The sequence below is a fragment of the Olea europaea genome, chromosome 12 (genome assembly GCF_002742605.1).
Source record: "Olea europaea var. sylvestris chromosome 12, O_europaea_v1, whole genome shotgun sequence".
Taxonomy (NCBI): domain Eukaryota; kingdom Viridiplantae; phylum Streptophyta; class Magnoliopsida; order Lamiales; family Oleaceae; genus Olea; species Olea europaea.
Genome location: NC_036248.1, coordinates 7,244,824 through 7,258,385, shown reverse-complemented (window position 1 = coordinate 7,258,385; position 13,562 = coordinate 7,244,824). Strand labels below are relative to the sequence as shown.

The following is a 13,562-nucleotide window of genomic DNA, read 5'->3' as shown; positions in this document are numbered from 1 at the left end:
GAGGTAGTTTCAACCTTACTGATGGCTGAAGTGTCAGGGTTTTATTCCTAACATATGAAATTTGATTCTTTGTAGGCACCAGTATACGGACAAGCTCTTATTCCCCGGCTCGCTAGAATGCATCCCGCAATGTACCTCCCTCACGATACTTTAAGAGAGGGGCGATGGGAGCCCTCAAAATTGGTATTCAAGCTTATATATATATATATATATATATATATATAGTTGGAAAATTTTGTTTTGATCTTAATATGTGGAGTGCACGTGAATAAAAACTCAGGAGTACTACTGTAGTAAAGTGAAATACTGTTTTTTTCCATCGCGCTAGATTTGGTTTGACCATTTAACAAATTTGAGGTAAAATTATTTAATAGATTTTTTTTGGACGAATTTACGGTTGGAGATCAAGCCAAAAAAAATAAAAGATCGACGACAACGTTGCCCACAAAAAATATGTTTCTATGTATATACGTGGAGTTAATGGTTATGGAATGGTGCTACACTTACAAGAGAATTTTTACAGATATTTTATAGAATACTCACAACAGTGGGGTCCACTCTCATAAAATATCCACATGTGACTGTCTTGTAGAACATTTGTGAATAAATTCCATGTACACCGGGCATTTTCCATGGTTATGAGATTATTACAATTTTCACATACAGTAAGTTGGTCCATTATTAATGTTTTTATTTGTCCACAATGGATCGATTAATTTTATTGTTAAATTGCTAAAATCTTGCTGAAAGATTATACATTTGTTAGTCATTGAAAGAAAAAAACTAGTGGGACGAGGGCATGGGGGCACGATCAAGTGAAGGGGACTCAAACTAGCTTCCAGGTTTAGGACAGCGGTTGGAGCTAGGACGGAGATTAGCTTTAGTCAAGGTCGGAGCTGAGCAAGGACGAGTTTGGAGCAAAGAGTATTGGCAAGAGTGTAATCGACCTAATCACCCTTTTTCATATATTTTATGAATTTCACAAGTATTAATTACTAATTATCAGTCACTTATATCTTCCTATAATTCAAACAGACATGTAAGGGCATTTTATAAACGAACAAATTGGAAAAAGACTCCTAAACTTGGCTATTTATCATGAAACTCATGATATTAAGAATATGTTTGATATAGATTTTTACAGGATAAGTTTTGTGAAAAATTATTATTATTATTATTATTATTATTATTATTATTATTATTATTATTATTATTATTATTATTACTCCTCCTCCTCTTATTATTTGGGTTTTAAAGTTGAGAAAAATTATGAGTTCATGAGCAAAATTAATTTACTCAGAACATGTATGATTGAAAATGAGTTTTTAAAAAATTGTACCAATATAATTATAAATAATTAGAGAAATCAATGCCAAACACATTAAGCCATTGTTTGAGTCCGAGAAGAGTTTTGAAGTAGTATTTTATAGAGAATGTGTGTTTAATAAATAATGAATACTTTTAGATTTACATGTATTATTATTTTATTATAGAATATGTTATTAAAAATAAAAGAGAGAAAAATATATTTTAGGATTATTGAAGTTAAGGCATTTTTTGTTTTTTAATATTTATCTAATGTGAAGCTTCTCTCTTAACAGTTTGGAGACATTTTAAGAGAAAAAGGTATTTATGGTTGAAACTGAAATTCTTTACTGATCATAGGTCGGTGGCATGTACGCATCGTGAAGCATGCCAGCTAGTTTTGACAAATGAAACTTTGACTTCATTGTCAAGCTATATCCATGTTCTTAATCAGAATAATTAGATACGTGTCAAATAAGCATTCAATTAACATGCTTCACAACCCTTTCAATTTTCAAGCCGGAATCAGTATGTGTGACTTCGACTTGGCTACCTCCATGGAAAGTTAGTTATATTATATAAATAAGTATTCATTGTGAATGGGATTTGACGTTCACTAATCCATCTTTCGATCTAGCCCATAGTATAAACAATCATACTTAAGTGTCATAATACTTGACATAATATCATATGACACTTTATCATTGAATTGTTTAAAACATTATAACATTTTCCATCAAATCACTTCACGTCACCTAGGATTCTAGCACTGCTTTTGTCAGTTTTCTTCAGTCAAAACGGCATTATTCTACTATAAATACCTGTTTATTTTTTTTTCCATTGGCAAGTGTAACGTACCAACTTAACACCAAAACAACTTTACCACCCTTCACTCCTCAACAACAATATGGAATACGTGGGAACCACCGCTGCCGCCACGACAACTTCCGCTCCTCCACAACAAGTCATTACCAGTCCTTGTGCTGCATGCAAAATCCTACGGCGAAGATGCATTGAAAAATGTGTGTTAGCGCCTTATTTTCCGCCGGGTGAACCAATGAAGTTCGCCATGGCTCACAGAGTATTTGGGGCTAGCAACATCATCAAGTTATTGCAGGTTATAATTATTTAATGCACGCTGAAAATGCATGAAATCTTGTTTAATTTGTTTGAAATCACTTTTTCTCTGTATAAAATAAATTCTGTTAACAAAAAGGGAGGTTTGGTATTCTAAGTAATTCTAAAGGAGATAATTCAAGAAAAGAAGTAGGAGAGATAAGCAAATTAAGGTGAAGCTCATCGAGAGAGATAAAAGAGAGTATGCATGGAATCAAGAAAAATTCATCTTGAATTTCTTCCAAAGTTCTCGACCAACCCAGTTTTCCTCTCAGACCCCCAGATTAAAGCTTAATTAATTCCAAAAAAAAATTGTCCAAATGTATACAATTACAAGAATGCAAGTGCTTCTTCACTTGTGATTTTCTTGCTTAGGGAAAACTATAAATAAATTAGTATGAAAGTGAGTAACCCTAGACCAGAGCGGCAGAGCTAGAAGAAGATGAGTATACGTATACGTATGTATGTGCATGAGATTCCTTTTATGTTTTCTTCATTTCCGTTCTCCTTTTCGTTTCCGTTTTTGTGGCCCCTTATTTTCACTTTTGATTGCTTTGATTTAGTATCGTTTGTGTTTGAATAACTTAAGTGGCTTTATAGTGTTAATTTGATCATCCTACATTAGGAACTAATCATAAAAATAATTTCTTACTATTTTTTAATTGTGTTTTGAACTTAAACTAAACCATCTCATTAAAAGTTTCAATTGTTGGAGATAAGCCACATCGTCTTCAACTATTCTCCCAACATAAAGGGTTGAAATCATTAAATGCCATGAACTATCCTCTACGTGATCTCACATATGTGGTCATAGACATGTAAAGAGCAAGTTTGGCTAAACCTAAAAAAATTAAAGTTACTGTTAAGTAATTTTTCATCTCAAACATGTTGGATAAGTAGTGTTTTTTTTTTTTTTTTTAAAGTAAATATAGTTACATTTTCGACAGAAACTCCTACTTTGCATTCAAAATAAGTTATTTACTTATTTCTAACTTGCAATGAGGTCTTTTTTCTTCTTCTTTTTTTTTTTTTTTAACTCATAAGTAAATTAACTTAAAAGGAAACCTTCCAAGCTTAGCCAGATATGCTGGTGGTGACACAAATAGATAATTCATATTTCAGGGAGTTCCTGAAAATCAAAGAGCAGATGCTGTTGACAGCATGGTTTATGAAGCCAATGCAAGATTGAGAGATCCAGTTTACGGCTGTACCGGCGTCATTTGTCAACTTCAGAAGCAAGTGATTGAGCTCGAAACAGAGTTGGCAAAGGCTCAAGCACAAATCTCGAATATGAAATCCTATGAAATTGCCGATTTTGCAGAATTCATTCCAGGAGAAATGTTGCAGTATCACGAAACCCTAATCCCACAGCAGCCGTATGATGATACTAATTGGGAACCCCGCTGGATCTGAACAAATAAAGATAATACTAAAATGGAATATTTTTAAGTAATTGTACCGAAATATCATTGTTTTTTAAATTCAAAAAGAGAATATTATTTAGAGTATGTTTGGGTAGGCTTATAAGTTCAAATTCAACCTAAACATGCTACTTATGCTGTGTGGTGGCTTGTATTTTAGCCAAATCGAAATATACTTGTAAGGTCGGCCCATATAATTTATCTAACATATAAGAAGAGTTGATCGAGTTATCAATTTAATCTTCTACTTTATCTACATTTACCACTGAACCACTGGAAAAATCAATACCGTTGAAACCCAACATGTAATATTTCCTCAATGTTTTTCATTTGTAAATTATTCTGTATTTTCCTAATCTACAAAGCACAGAATTAGTTTGGTCCTAGAACTATTATTTAGAATTAGGATGGTTCTAGAACCAATCTCCATACCTCCGAGTGCAAGTATTCAATAATAACAAAATAGAATGTACCTTATGTTTGGTTCTCTCTTTGGCTAATCTGCTAACCTCTTGCTTCAATTCTAATTGAAAACTTTGAAGTAATTTAATCTCTCTGACAAGAAGATTAACATCTGCTTTTGATTCCAAGTCTGACTCTTCTTGATGCTTCGACAATCTCTCAAGCTGCTCCATTTTTATATAAAGGAGGATTAGACAAAAACCCAAGACAAATTCAAACCTGTTCAAGAATAAGAGAACTGTGTCAACAATTCCTCTCCACCCATCAACAATTACATTGGAATTTGTCCCACAACTTATCAGAAAAGACTTCCTCTGAGCTTTCCAAATCTCCGTAAATCCAAACATAATCACCAGCCACAATATGCCCGACAACCCCATTAATCAGCACTCAACAACAGCCCAAGATTCCTCTTTTTCTCCCCTTTTACCCTTTTTTTAGAATAAAAGAATTAAGTCAATCCCCAACAATTCAATCCCTATTGTTGATCACTGTCGGTTTTCATAAATTAATGCCTGATTGGACTAGGTTAAAAAAATATATATTTGAAAGTTGGGGGCTCATGTGATCCACTAGGACCCACTGTGGGTCCGCCCCTATATATATTTTAAGAAAATGATGTAAATTATATTGAAAAAATTGTCGACAAAAAATAATAAACATTAATAAAATAATTAATTTTTTTTAAGAAAAAAAATGAGTTATAGGCATTTTTTAACACACATTTGATATGCGTTTAACTATTTTCGATATTCATTTAAATCATTCAATATGTCTATGATATAGTTCTCGAAATGAGTTTCGAGATAATATAGAAGATTTATGTATTCGACTACCTTACAATTATCGATGAATATTTAAAATTAACTTGTTATCGAAATTCTTAATTTTTTAAATGATGTCTCTTTTGACATTAAAAAAATTTAAAAGTTTATTAGGAAATTTTATAAATAACGTTAGAAATTTTATTAGATTATTTAAAAAATTATTGATCAAAGTAACAATAAGAAAAAAATTCTTAAAAATGATCGAATTTCTTTTATATATAAATTTTTTTCAGATGTTAGAATAATTAAGATGAAAAATTAGTTGGCCTCAATTTTGTGTTGCTATAATTGAAATGTATTTTTTGGGGATAGGATAAATGTCCCCTTGATGCATGGATTAAAAACCCAAATTATTGGAGCTCATAATTTATATATTAAACATTATTTTAATCTGGGTGGTTATTTTAGATATAAAGGATGTATTTGATGATAACTATATTCAATATAATTAAATCGTGTAATTAATCGAATCGTTTTTTATTGTTCAATATCCAATCGATTTAATGAAGAGTTTTTTATTTACATGTAATATTATTTTATGTAAGATTCTGCGATTGAAAATAAAAGAGAGAAAAATGAAAAAAAAAATCAATGGAATCAAACACAAGCTGAGCCACAGTATAATATTTTGTCACTTAAACGGGGTTGAAATTTTTATTTAATCACCCAATTTTGATATATTTGAATTTAATCCCCTGAAATTTATATACATCTACAATATTCAATATCGTCAAATAAATTAATCGATATCTTTTCGACTAAGTATTAAATTTTTTTCAATATTGTGTTAAGTTTTACTTTGATTTATCGCAATAGCTTTTAAGAAATAAACAATACACATGATTCAACATACTCCATGTCATGTTATAAGGGTAAAATAGATTTGTAAAAAAACTATTGCGGCACAATGCTCCGTGCAACAATACGTTTGTTTTTTTTTTTTTTAAACGATGCTCAGTGTCAATTATTATTATTATTATTTTTTATTGGGTGATTGATATCTTTTTTGTGTCAATTTTTTTCTTTTTTCTTTTCACCGTGTGATTTATTTAGTTTTTTTATAAAAATCTACCATAAATCTTCTATATTCTCTCAAAACTCATTTCGAGAATTATATCATAAACACATCGAATAATCTAAATGAATATAGAAAATAGTTAAACGTACATTAAACATGTGTATTAAAAAATCAATTATTTTATTAATGTTATTATTTTTTCGGGATAATTTTCTCAATATAATTTACATCATTTTCTTAAAAAAAAATATGTGTATTACATCAATTATTTTTCTTTTTGGACGTAGAAATTCCTAATAAAATTATTATCACTTTATAATTTATATGGGTTATAAATTGTTATTTTATTTTTCTTACTTTTCTCCATTTCTTTACGTAACATCTATAAAAAATATATTTATGACATAAAAAAATTTAATATATATAAACTACCATTGCAGCATTTAAAAAAAATATAATAATATATAGTGTCCAGCACGGAGAGATCACCTCGCATTTTTATTTTTTTTCCTCCTCTCTAAGAATGAATATGCCATTTATTTACTATTCATTTGTGAAGTATTTTCATTTTTCCATTTTATCCTTCTATCATATTGTATTAGTAATTCACAAATTGAGGTCCCCAGGCAAAGACAAAACGGGGTAATATAGATATTTAACTCATGCCACAATTGATGACTGGGAGAGTGATATTTCAGTCGTCCAAAGTTATCTTCTCATATACACTTATTGACTTTGATTTCTGCCATTTACCTTAGGTTAGCAATAAACAAGAAGAAAAGTGTAAGCACTTCGGGTTACAGAACCAGTTTTTTTTCCAAGAAGTTGTCAGTACGTTTTGAGTCATCAACCCTAACTTCGTCGTTGTATTTCCTTTGTGGAGAAGAGTTCCAAAGGTCATCTTCTAAAATACGAATCGTAGCTCGATTTTACTCTTCTTCTATATTTTTTAACAGTTCTCTCGAATTTACTGTTAATAGGAGTTTCTTTTGATTGTTTGATTTACTTCAGGTGTTGTGTTGAAAAGATTGAGAAATTACGACCAAATAGGAGATTGGCGAATTGAGGTATGTCAATTCCACGTTCCATTATCTCAAGAACCCATCGGAAATAGATCAAACATTATGCTTATTCTTGTATTTTCAGTTTTCAGTGTTCATGTTGAGGGAAATAACTATTATTCCACACTCGAAAATAATTTGTGTACAACCCCTTCTATATATGAAAAATTCATCCATTAATTAAGGAATAACAACCTATCGAATCTCTCTAAAAATAGTAACTAACCAGGAAATCATTGACCTAGAAGATTCGGTAACATACTCTCCAAACCCCTTGAACTGAAAACGGACTTGTTTGTTGAAAATCACCAAAAAATATCGGAATTAATGCTGAATAAAAAATGAATTTCTACACACCATTGACAAATCCGTATTACCGTAAAGTAAAAAAGGAGGAACAAAAGATATCAAGGAAAAAGAATTAAATTTATGATATTATTTAATACAGTAAACTTGGGTGCAAATTATTTTGGTAACATTTCCCAATCTTTGCTACTCCATCCATCCCATAAAGATGAGTTTGCTTCCATTTTTACACGAATCAAGAAAATATAATTAATATAGTTGGAAATATAAATTTTTACTTACATGTTTTAATATAATAGTTTAAATAAACAATATTCGAAAGTAGCCTATAATTTAGAACATACGAAAAAAGAAACTAAACTTATCTTTATGGGACTGAGGGAGTAAAGGGATACTACAACAAAAAATAAGTCAATTCATCATATCATTATAGCAAGAGAGAGTATGTGACCCAACTCTATTTTACCAAACAAGTCAAACTATTAGGAGCTAGACACAATAATGCAGCCAGGAGGTAAGGCACATTCTTTGAAAATCCCTATTCGAAGTCAGTGCTAATCAACTTTGCAATAAGGATAATAATTTGGATGCGAGAAAAAAGAAGCCTACTCCAACTAACTTTTAAGGCAATTTTCGTGTCATACCGAACTTTAATTTCATAGGCATATTGGCTATGGGAATTGTACTCCCAACCATTAGCCATTTAAATCAGCCCTTCATTCATAACAGGCTTCTCTTAATAATAATAATAATAATAATAATAATAATAATAAAGAAGACAATAATGTTTGACCATAATAAGCTATGAAATTTTCGAAAAAATGGCCATCATTGGAAGAAGAAAAAAGATGGCAAATTGTCAAAGCAGCTCATGAACACTTAAAAGTAAGGGCTTACTACCTATGAATGTGTTATATAGTGCCAAAAGATATTATATATATGCTTCGGTGGTTCTTTTTTCGTATATCTTATGTGTATCAATTATTTTGGACAAATATGATCTGTTTAGCTTCAACTTGAACTCTCAAGTACACTTATGTATATTATCTTAGCTAATTCAATTAGTTTGTGACATCTACAAAATGATTGTTCAAGCTCATTTGTATTAAGGATTCCATCAATTTACAACCTCGAAATTTTAGGACCTATGGTGCTTTTTATCCCAATAAAAATGGAAATGATAACCCTGGCATGATGGGAAACCAAAATGAAGTAATTGTATCACCTAGAGGATCATGTCTTGATTGAAAAGATGGCATCAGGAAAGGAAATTATGAGGACAATTGAAATCAATTTTCCCTGGATTTAATTTTACTTCATTGGGTGATGACTTGGAGCCATGGAGTCATTCATTTATTCCGTATGTGTAATCACATAAAGTTAGTTAAAGACCAGCAATTTTAAAGAAAGTTACACTTCATGGATTTTCAGTCATCTGCTTTCTAATTTCTGGCCAAAAATCTTAACCCATGTTTCTCTTTGACCAACAAACATAGAAGTGCTCTTAGGAATGATCAGGAATATATGCTAATATTTTTAGCTCTTTCTTATTGTAATTTAGTTACGTTCTAAAATTTGACATTTAATTCTTTGATTAAGGTTGATTTTCCAACTTTGTAAATATTTTACTTTTAGTTTATGTCAATTCTCATTTTCCAATCCTCTCCTCTTTAAATATATAGTTTTATCTTTCTGGAGGGGGGTGTTTCAAAGTATTAATTATTTCATTCATGTACAAAGTTTCTTGAGTGATTGCAATGTGTTAATACAATGCCGCCAACATTTAGAGCTACTGCTAGAAAGCATTCCATCGCTGTTTCAGAATAATTGATTCAGCTTTTTGGGACTGCAACAAAGGTTTGAGATTTTTATACACATCCATATATACAATATATTTATATGTCTTCTTTTCTTTTTCCAATTTTTCGTGTTCAATTTGTTTGTTGTAAAGAAGTTTTAAATCTGGTACGTAAATAATGTATGATACTTTTCTTCATTGCTTCAAGCTACTTTCTTGGAGATGAAAACTTCTGTGGCAAACTTCTTGTTCTCCAATCTGGTGAGCTAATTAATATGTTTATATATTGGCGTGAGTTGATGCATACATGACTATAGAATTTTCAGCCTTAAACCTTTTGTTGATCTTATTCATCTCTTTTAAATCAGAAAATATTTTGTGTGTTCATTGTAGTCTATCCAAATAATTATTTATAATACCATAATGCATGATTTTACATCAAAAAACTACAAACAGATTCTTACTAAGAATTCAGTGTGCATCAAAGTTTTCCTTTTGATACACTTCTATTTTATCCTTTATGTCAACAATGAGAGGATTATTTATCTTATTGCTAAACTTATACTTCAAGGTTTTTACTATGTACCAATCACTTAGGTTCGGTAACATTTTACAGAAAGATTCTGATTGCATTTCGATTTATAGAATCCAATGACAGTATTGCACATCAACCGTGGGAATGAAATTTGTTTTCTTTTCAGTTCTCTAATACGTTGCTAAGCAACAAACTGTAATGTAATAAAAATATATGATGATGCAGAGTGTGTCATACATGAAGATTACATTTTCATTTATCATTTTAAACAATTAATCAAATTTTTAGATTTATTGAGATAAATAAATAGATATTTTAGCACTTTAATATTATCTAAAAAATGATATAGCACGTGCATTGCACTAGTGGAAAACTAGTCATAATAAAAAGTGCAGCTAGATTGTATTGTTTTTATGTTATTTTACCGAAAGAGATCATCATTTCTTAGAGTCAATTTCACATAAAATGAATGTAATCTAAGATATTTTATTTTATTTTATTTATTTTAAATTTTTCCAAAGGAAAGGTGAAGCATACACATGATATGTTAAAGAATAATGGGTATTGTACTTATTTGACAATCATTATTTTCAATTTTTTTTAAACACTCATTTTTAACCACATATTTATACAATAAAATATTAAATACGTAAATTTAAAATTTTTTTCCGACTTTTAATCATACGTTCTCCTTAAAATCACTATTCAAAATTCTATTTCTCCCGAATAATGGTTGTTAAACAGGGGGTCGTCTTTTTATAATTTATATTATTAGAGAAGGTAGACATTTATTGATGTGTATTTTATATTCAAGTTGCTCCTCCATGTGAATGATGTTAAATTTAAATTTTCATTAAATGGTACAAAAATATGAATTCAAGAATTTTGCTTGGCCACCTAGTTATCTTAAGGTCGGCTTTTTTGACTTGGATTAAGAAGATCAATGATCATTTTACTTTCATTATGGTTTATAAACAGTAATGAAACTTTATTTATTTATTTTTTTTAATGGTCATTATTGTTTCAACGTCCATCACGCCGCTTTCTCCCATTCGAAAATTAACATTTTTGACGACGTGGCAAACGAACTTGTTAATTTTTTTTAAAATTAGGAGTTATGAACGAAAAATGATGTTAAAACTACGGGAAGGCAGCGGAAACAACTTTGAACAGGACCATTTGGAAAATTTAAGGTTAAAAGTACAACCACCATTGGGGTTTTCTACCCAAAGTTTACTGACATGTTTAAAATGATAGTCTAAACACGACTGTTTATAACAACTCATTAATTTTATAATTTTAAATATGTATATATTTTTGTATCTTGTTAAATCATTTTCAATTCAACTCCTTGTAGCTGGGGGCAGACCCAAGGGAGGTCCCATAGGATCACTTGACCCTCCATTTTTTTTTTTTTTTGCTCACTATGGAATATCAAGCGAAGTTGAAATATTAGATTCTTAAAGTACTCACGGTCTACTATTTCACGTCGTTAATGATATGCGAAATGGCAAATCGTAACAAATATTACGACGCATCAAAGTAGGCCGTCCCAAAATAATATTTCGAAAATTTCAATAAGAGGCTAACTTTAAAAAAATTTCGATGATTATACCCTAGCAGTAATCATAAATCTTCTATATCCTCTTGAAACTCATTTCGAGAATTATATCATAAATATATCGAATGATCTAAATGAATATCGAAAATAGTTAAACGTACGTCAAATGTGTAGGGCAAAAAGAGACGTATAACTCGTCTTTAAAAAAAATCAATTATTTTATTAATTTTGCGCAACATATTTCTCAATATAATATACATAATTTTATTAGGAATTTTTATATGTGGTATGACGTCAAATTTTACTTTTTTTTGGACGTAAAAATATAAATTTTTTTTATTACTTCATATGGATTATAAATTGTTGTACTACTTTTTTATCTTGATTATTTTTATATCTGAAAAAAATTATATATAAAAAAATTCAATCATTTTTAGGACTTTTTTATTATTGTTACATTTTCCTCTCGATCAATTAATTCTTCTTTATTATTTAAAAAAATTAATTGATTGAAAGGAAAAAGTAGTAGTAGTAGTAGTAGTAATAATAATAAAAATAATCCTAAAATTGATCGAATTGTATATAATTTAGATGTAAAAATAATCAAGATGAAAAAGTAGTATAACAGTTTATAACTCATATAAAGTAATAAAAAAAATTCGTCACTTTTTTTAAAAGTTTGATTTTGACCCCCTAATTTAAAATGTCTACATCCGCCCCTGTTTGTAGCAGAAATGGGAGAAAAGAAGTAGTAGTAGTAGTAATAATAATAATAATAATAATAATAATAATAATAATAATAATAATAATAATAATAATAATAATAATAAAATTGATCGAATTGTATATAATTTAGATGTAAAAATAATCAAGATGAAAAAGTAGTATAACAGTTTATAACTCATATAAAGTAATAAAAAAAATTCGTCACTTTTTTTAAAAGTTTGATTTTGACACCCTAATTTAAAATGTCTACATCCGCCCCTGTTTGTAGCAGAAATGGGAGAAAAGAGTTGAATTGCAAAGATTGGGACTTTCACCAGATGAAATGGAAATAGAGGTGTAAACATGTCTTTGAGTTTTGATGGACAATCCTAACCAATTGGTATCTATAATATTTTTTATCTTTTAAAAAAGTAAATCCAACGATGAATTCATAATGAAGTTTTAAATTTTGTTACTTAGATATTATTAATAAAACCAAATTTTAAATTGACATCACAATAAATTTGCAATTAACCGACAAAATAATTCAATCAATAATTGGAAATTAAATGAATTAAATTGTATAAAACCATAACAAAATTAAAAACAATTTGATACACTGAATTCGATAGAACTAACATAACATTGCTTCTGCTAAATAGTATTATTCTAGAACTAAACATCTTGGATGATAAAAATAATGGTCTAGGAACCTCAAAAATAACAAACTCCCCTAGCATCTCCCAACCATTATTCCTCAACAGAGCAAAATACACACTAGATACACTATCTCTCTTCTTTCTCCGTTGATGGCGATTCTTGATTCGTTGTCCATGTCACAGATGACGAAGGGTGAGCTAATGGAATCGACCATTCAGACCACGACTGCCTCCTTCGCCGTGACTACCTTATCAATCTCTTATCAAGTTACTCTTGGGGATCCTAGGAGTTCAATCAACCAATACATCAATCAACAAACAAGATTCAAGGCAAAAACAAGAAAATAAAATCGGAAGAATACAACCCCTTTATATGGCTGAAATCTGTCCAGCTTCTTCTTCTTCCTTGCAGCAACTTCTTCACCTCTTATAGCAGTTTTTCCAGGCTCAGGAACAGCCCCATGCTATGCAAATTGCCTTCCAAAGAGAGATAGAAAGAACCGGCAAAGAACCCCTTGAAAAACCACCAACCAAGAGACCACCTTAAGGAACCAAAAATGGAGGAAATTTACTGTCGAGCCACACATGAAAATGACCAGCCTGCCTCCCTTTTAAAATAACCCCCACCCAACCGTAGACACTCCTTCTTACACAAAAACGTGGGGTAAGTAGTATGTTAGGTGAAAATTTGGTCAAAGCTTCTCCCACAAGATTAAATCTCAATCATTGATCTTCATCCAATGGTTCACAAAAACTGAAGCAAGTGGGTTAAGAGAACCATATTCTCA

At 30.1% G+C, this 13,562-nt stretch overlaps 1 protein-coding gene across 1 annotated transcript; it reads left to right on the top strand.

Moving 5' to 3' along the window:
* The first annotated feature begins 2,212 nt into the window (after nucleotides 1–2,212).
* Nucleotides 2,213–3,885, top strand: LOC111406512 (LOB domain-containing protein 1-like). The gene is made up of 2 exons (XM_023035925.1): nucleotides 2,213–2,422; nucleotides 3,544–3,885. The coding sequence occupies exons 1-2, from the start codon at nucleotides 2,213–2,215 to the stop codon at nucleotides 3,832–3,834; spliced, it is 501 nt and encodes a 166-aa protein (XP_022891693.1). The 3' UTR covers nucleotides 3,835–3,885.
* Nucleotides 3,886–13,562: the final 9,677 nt, after the last annotated feature.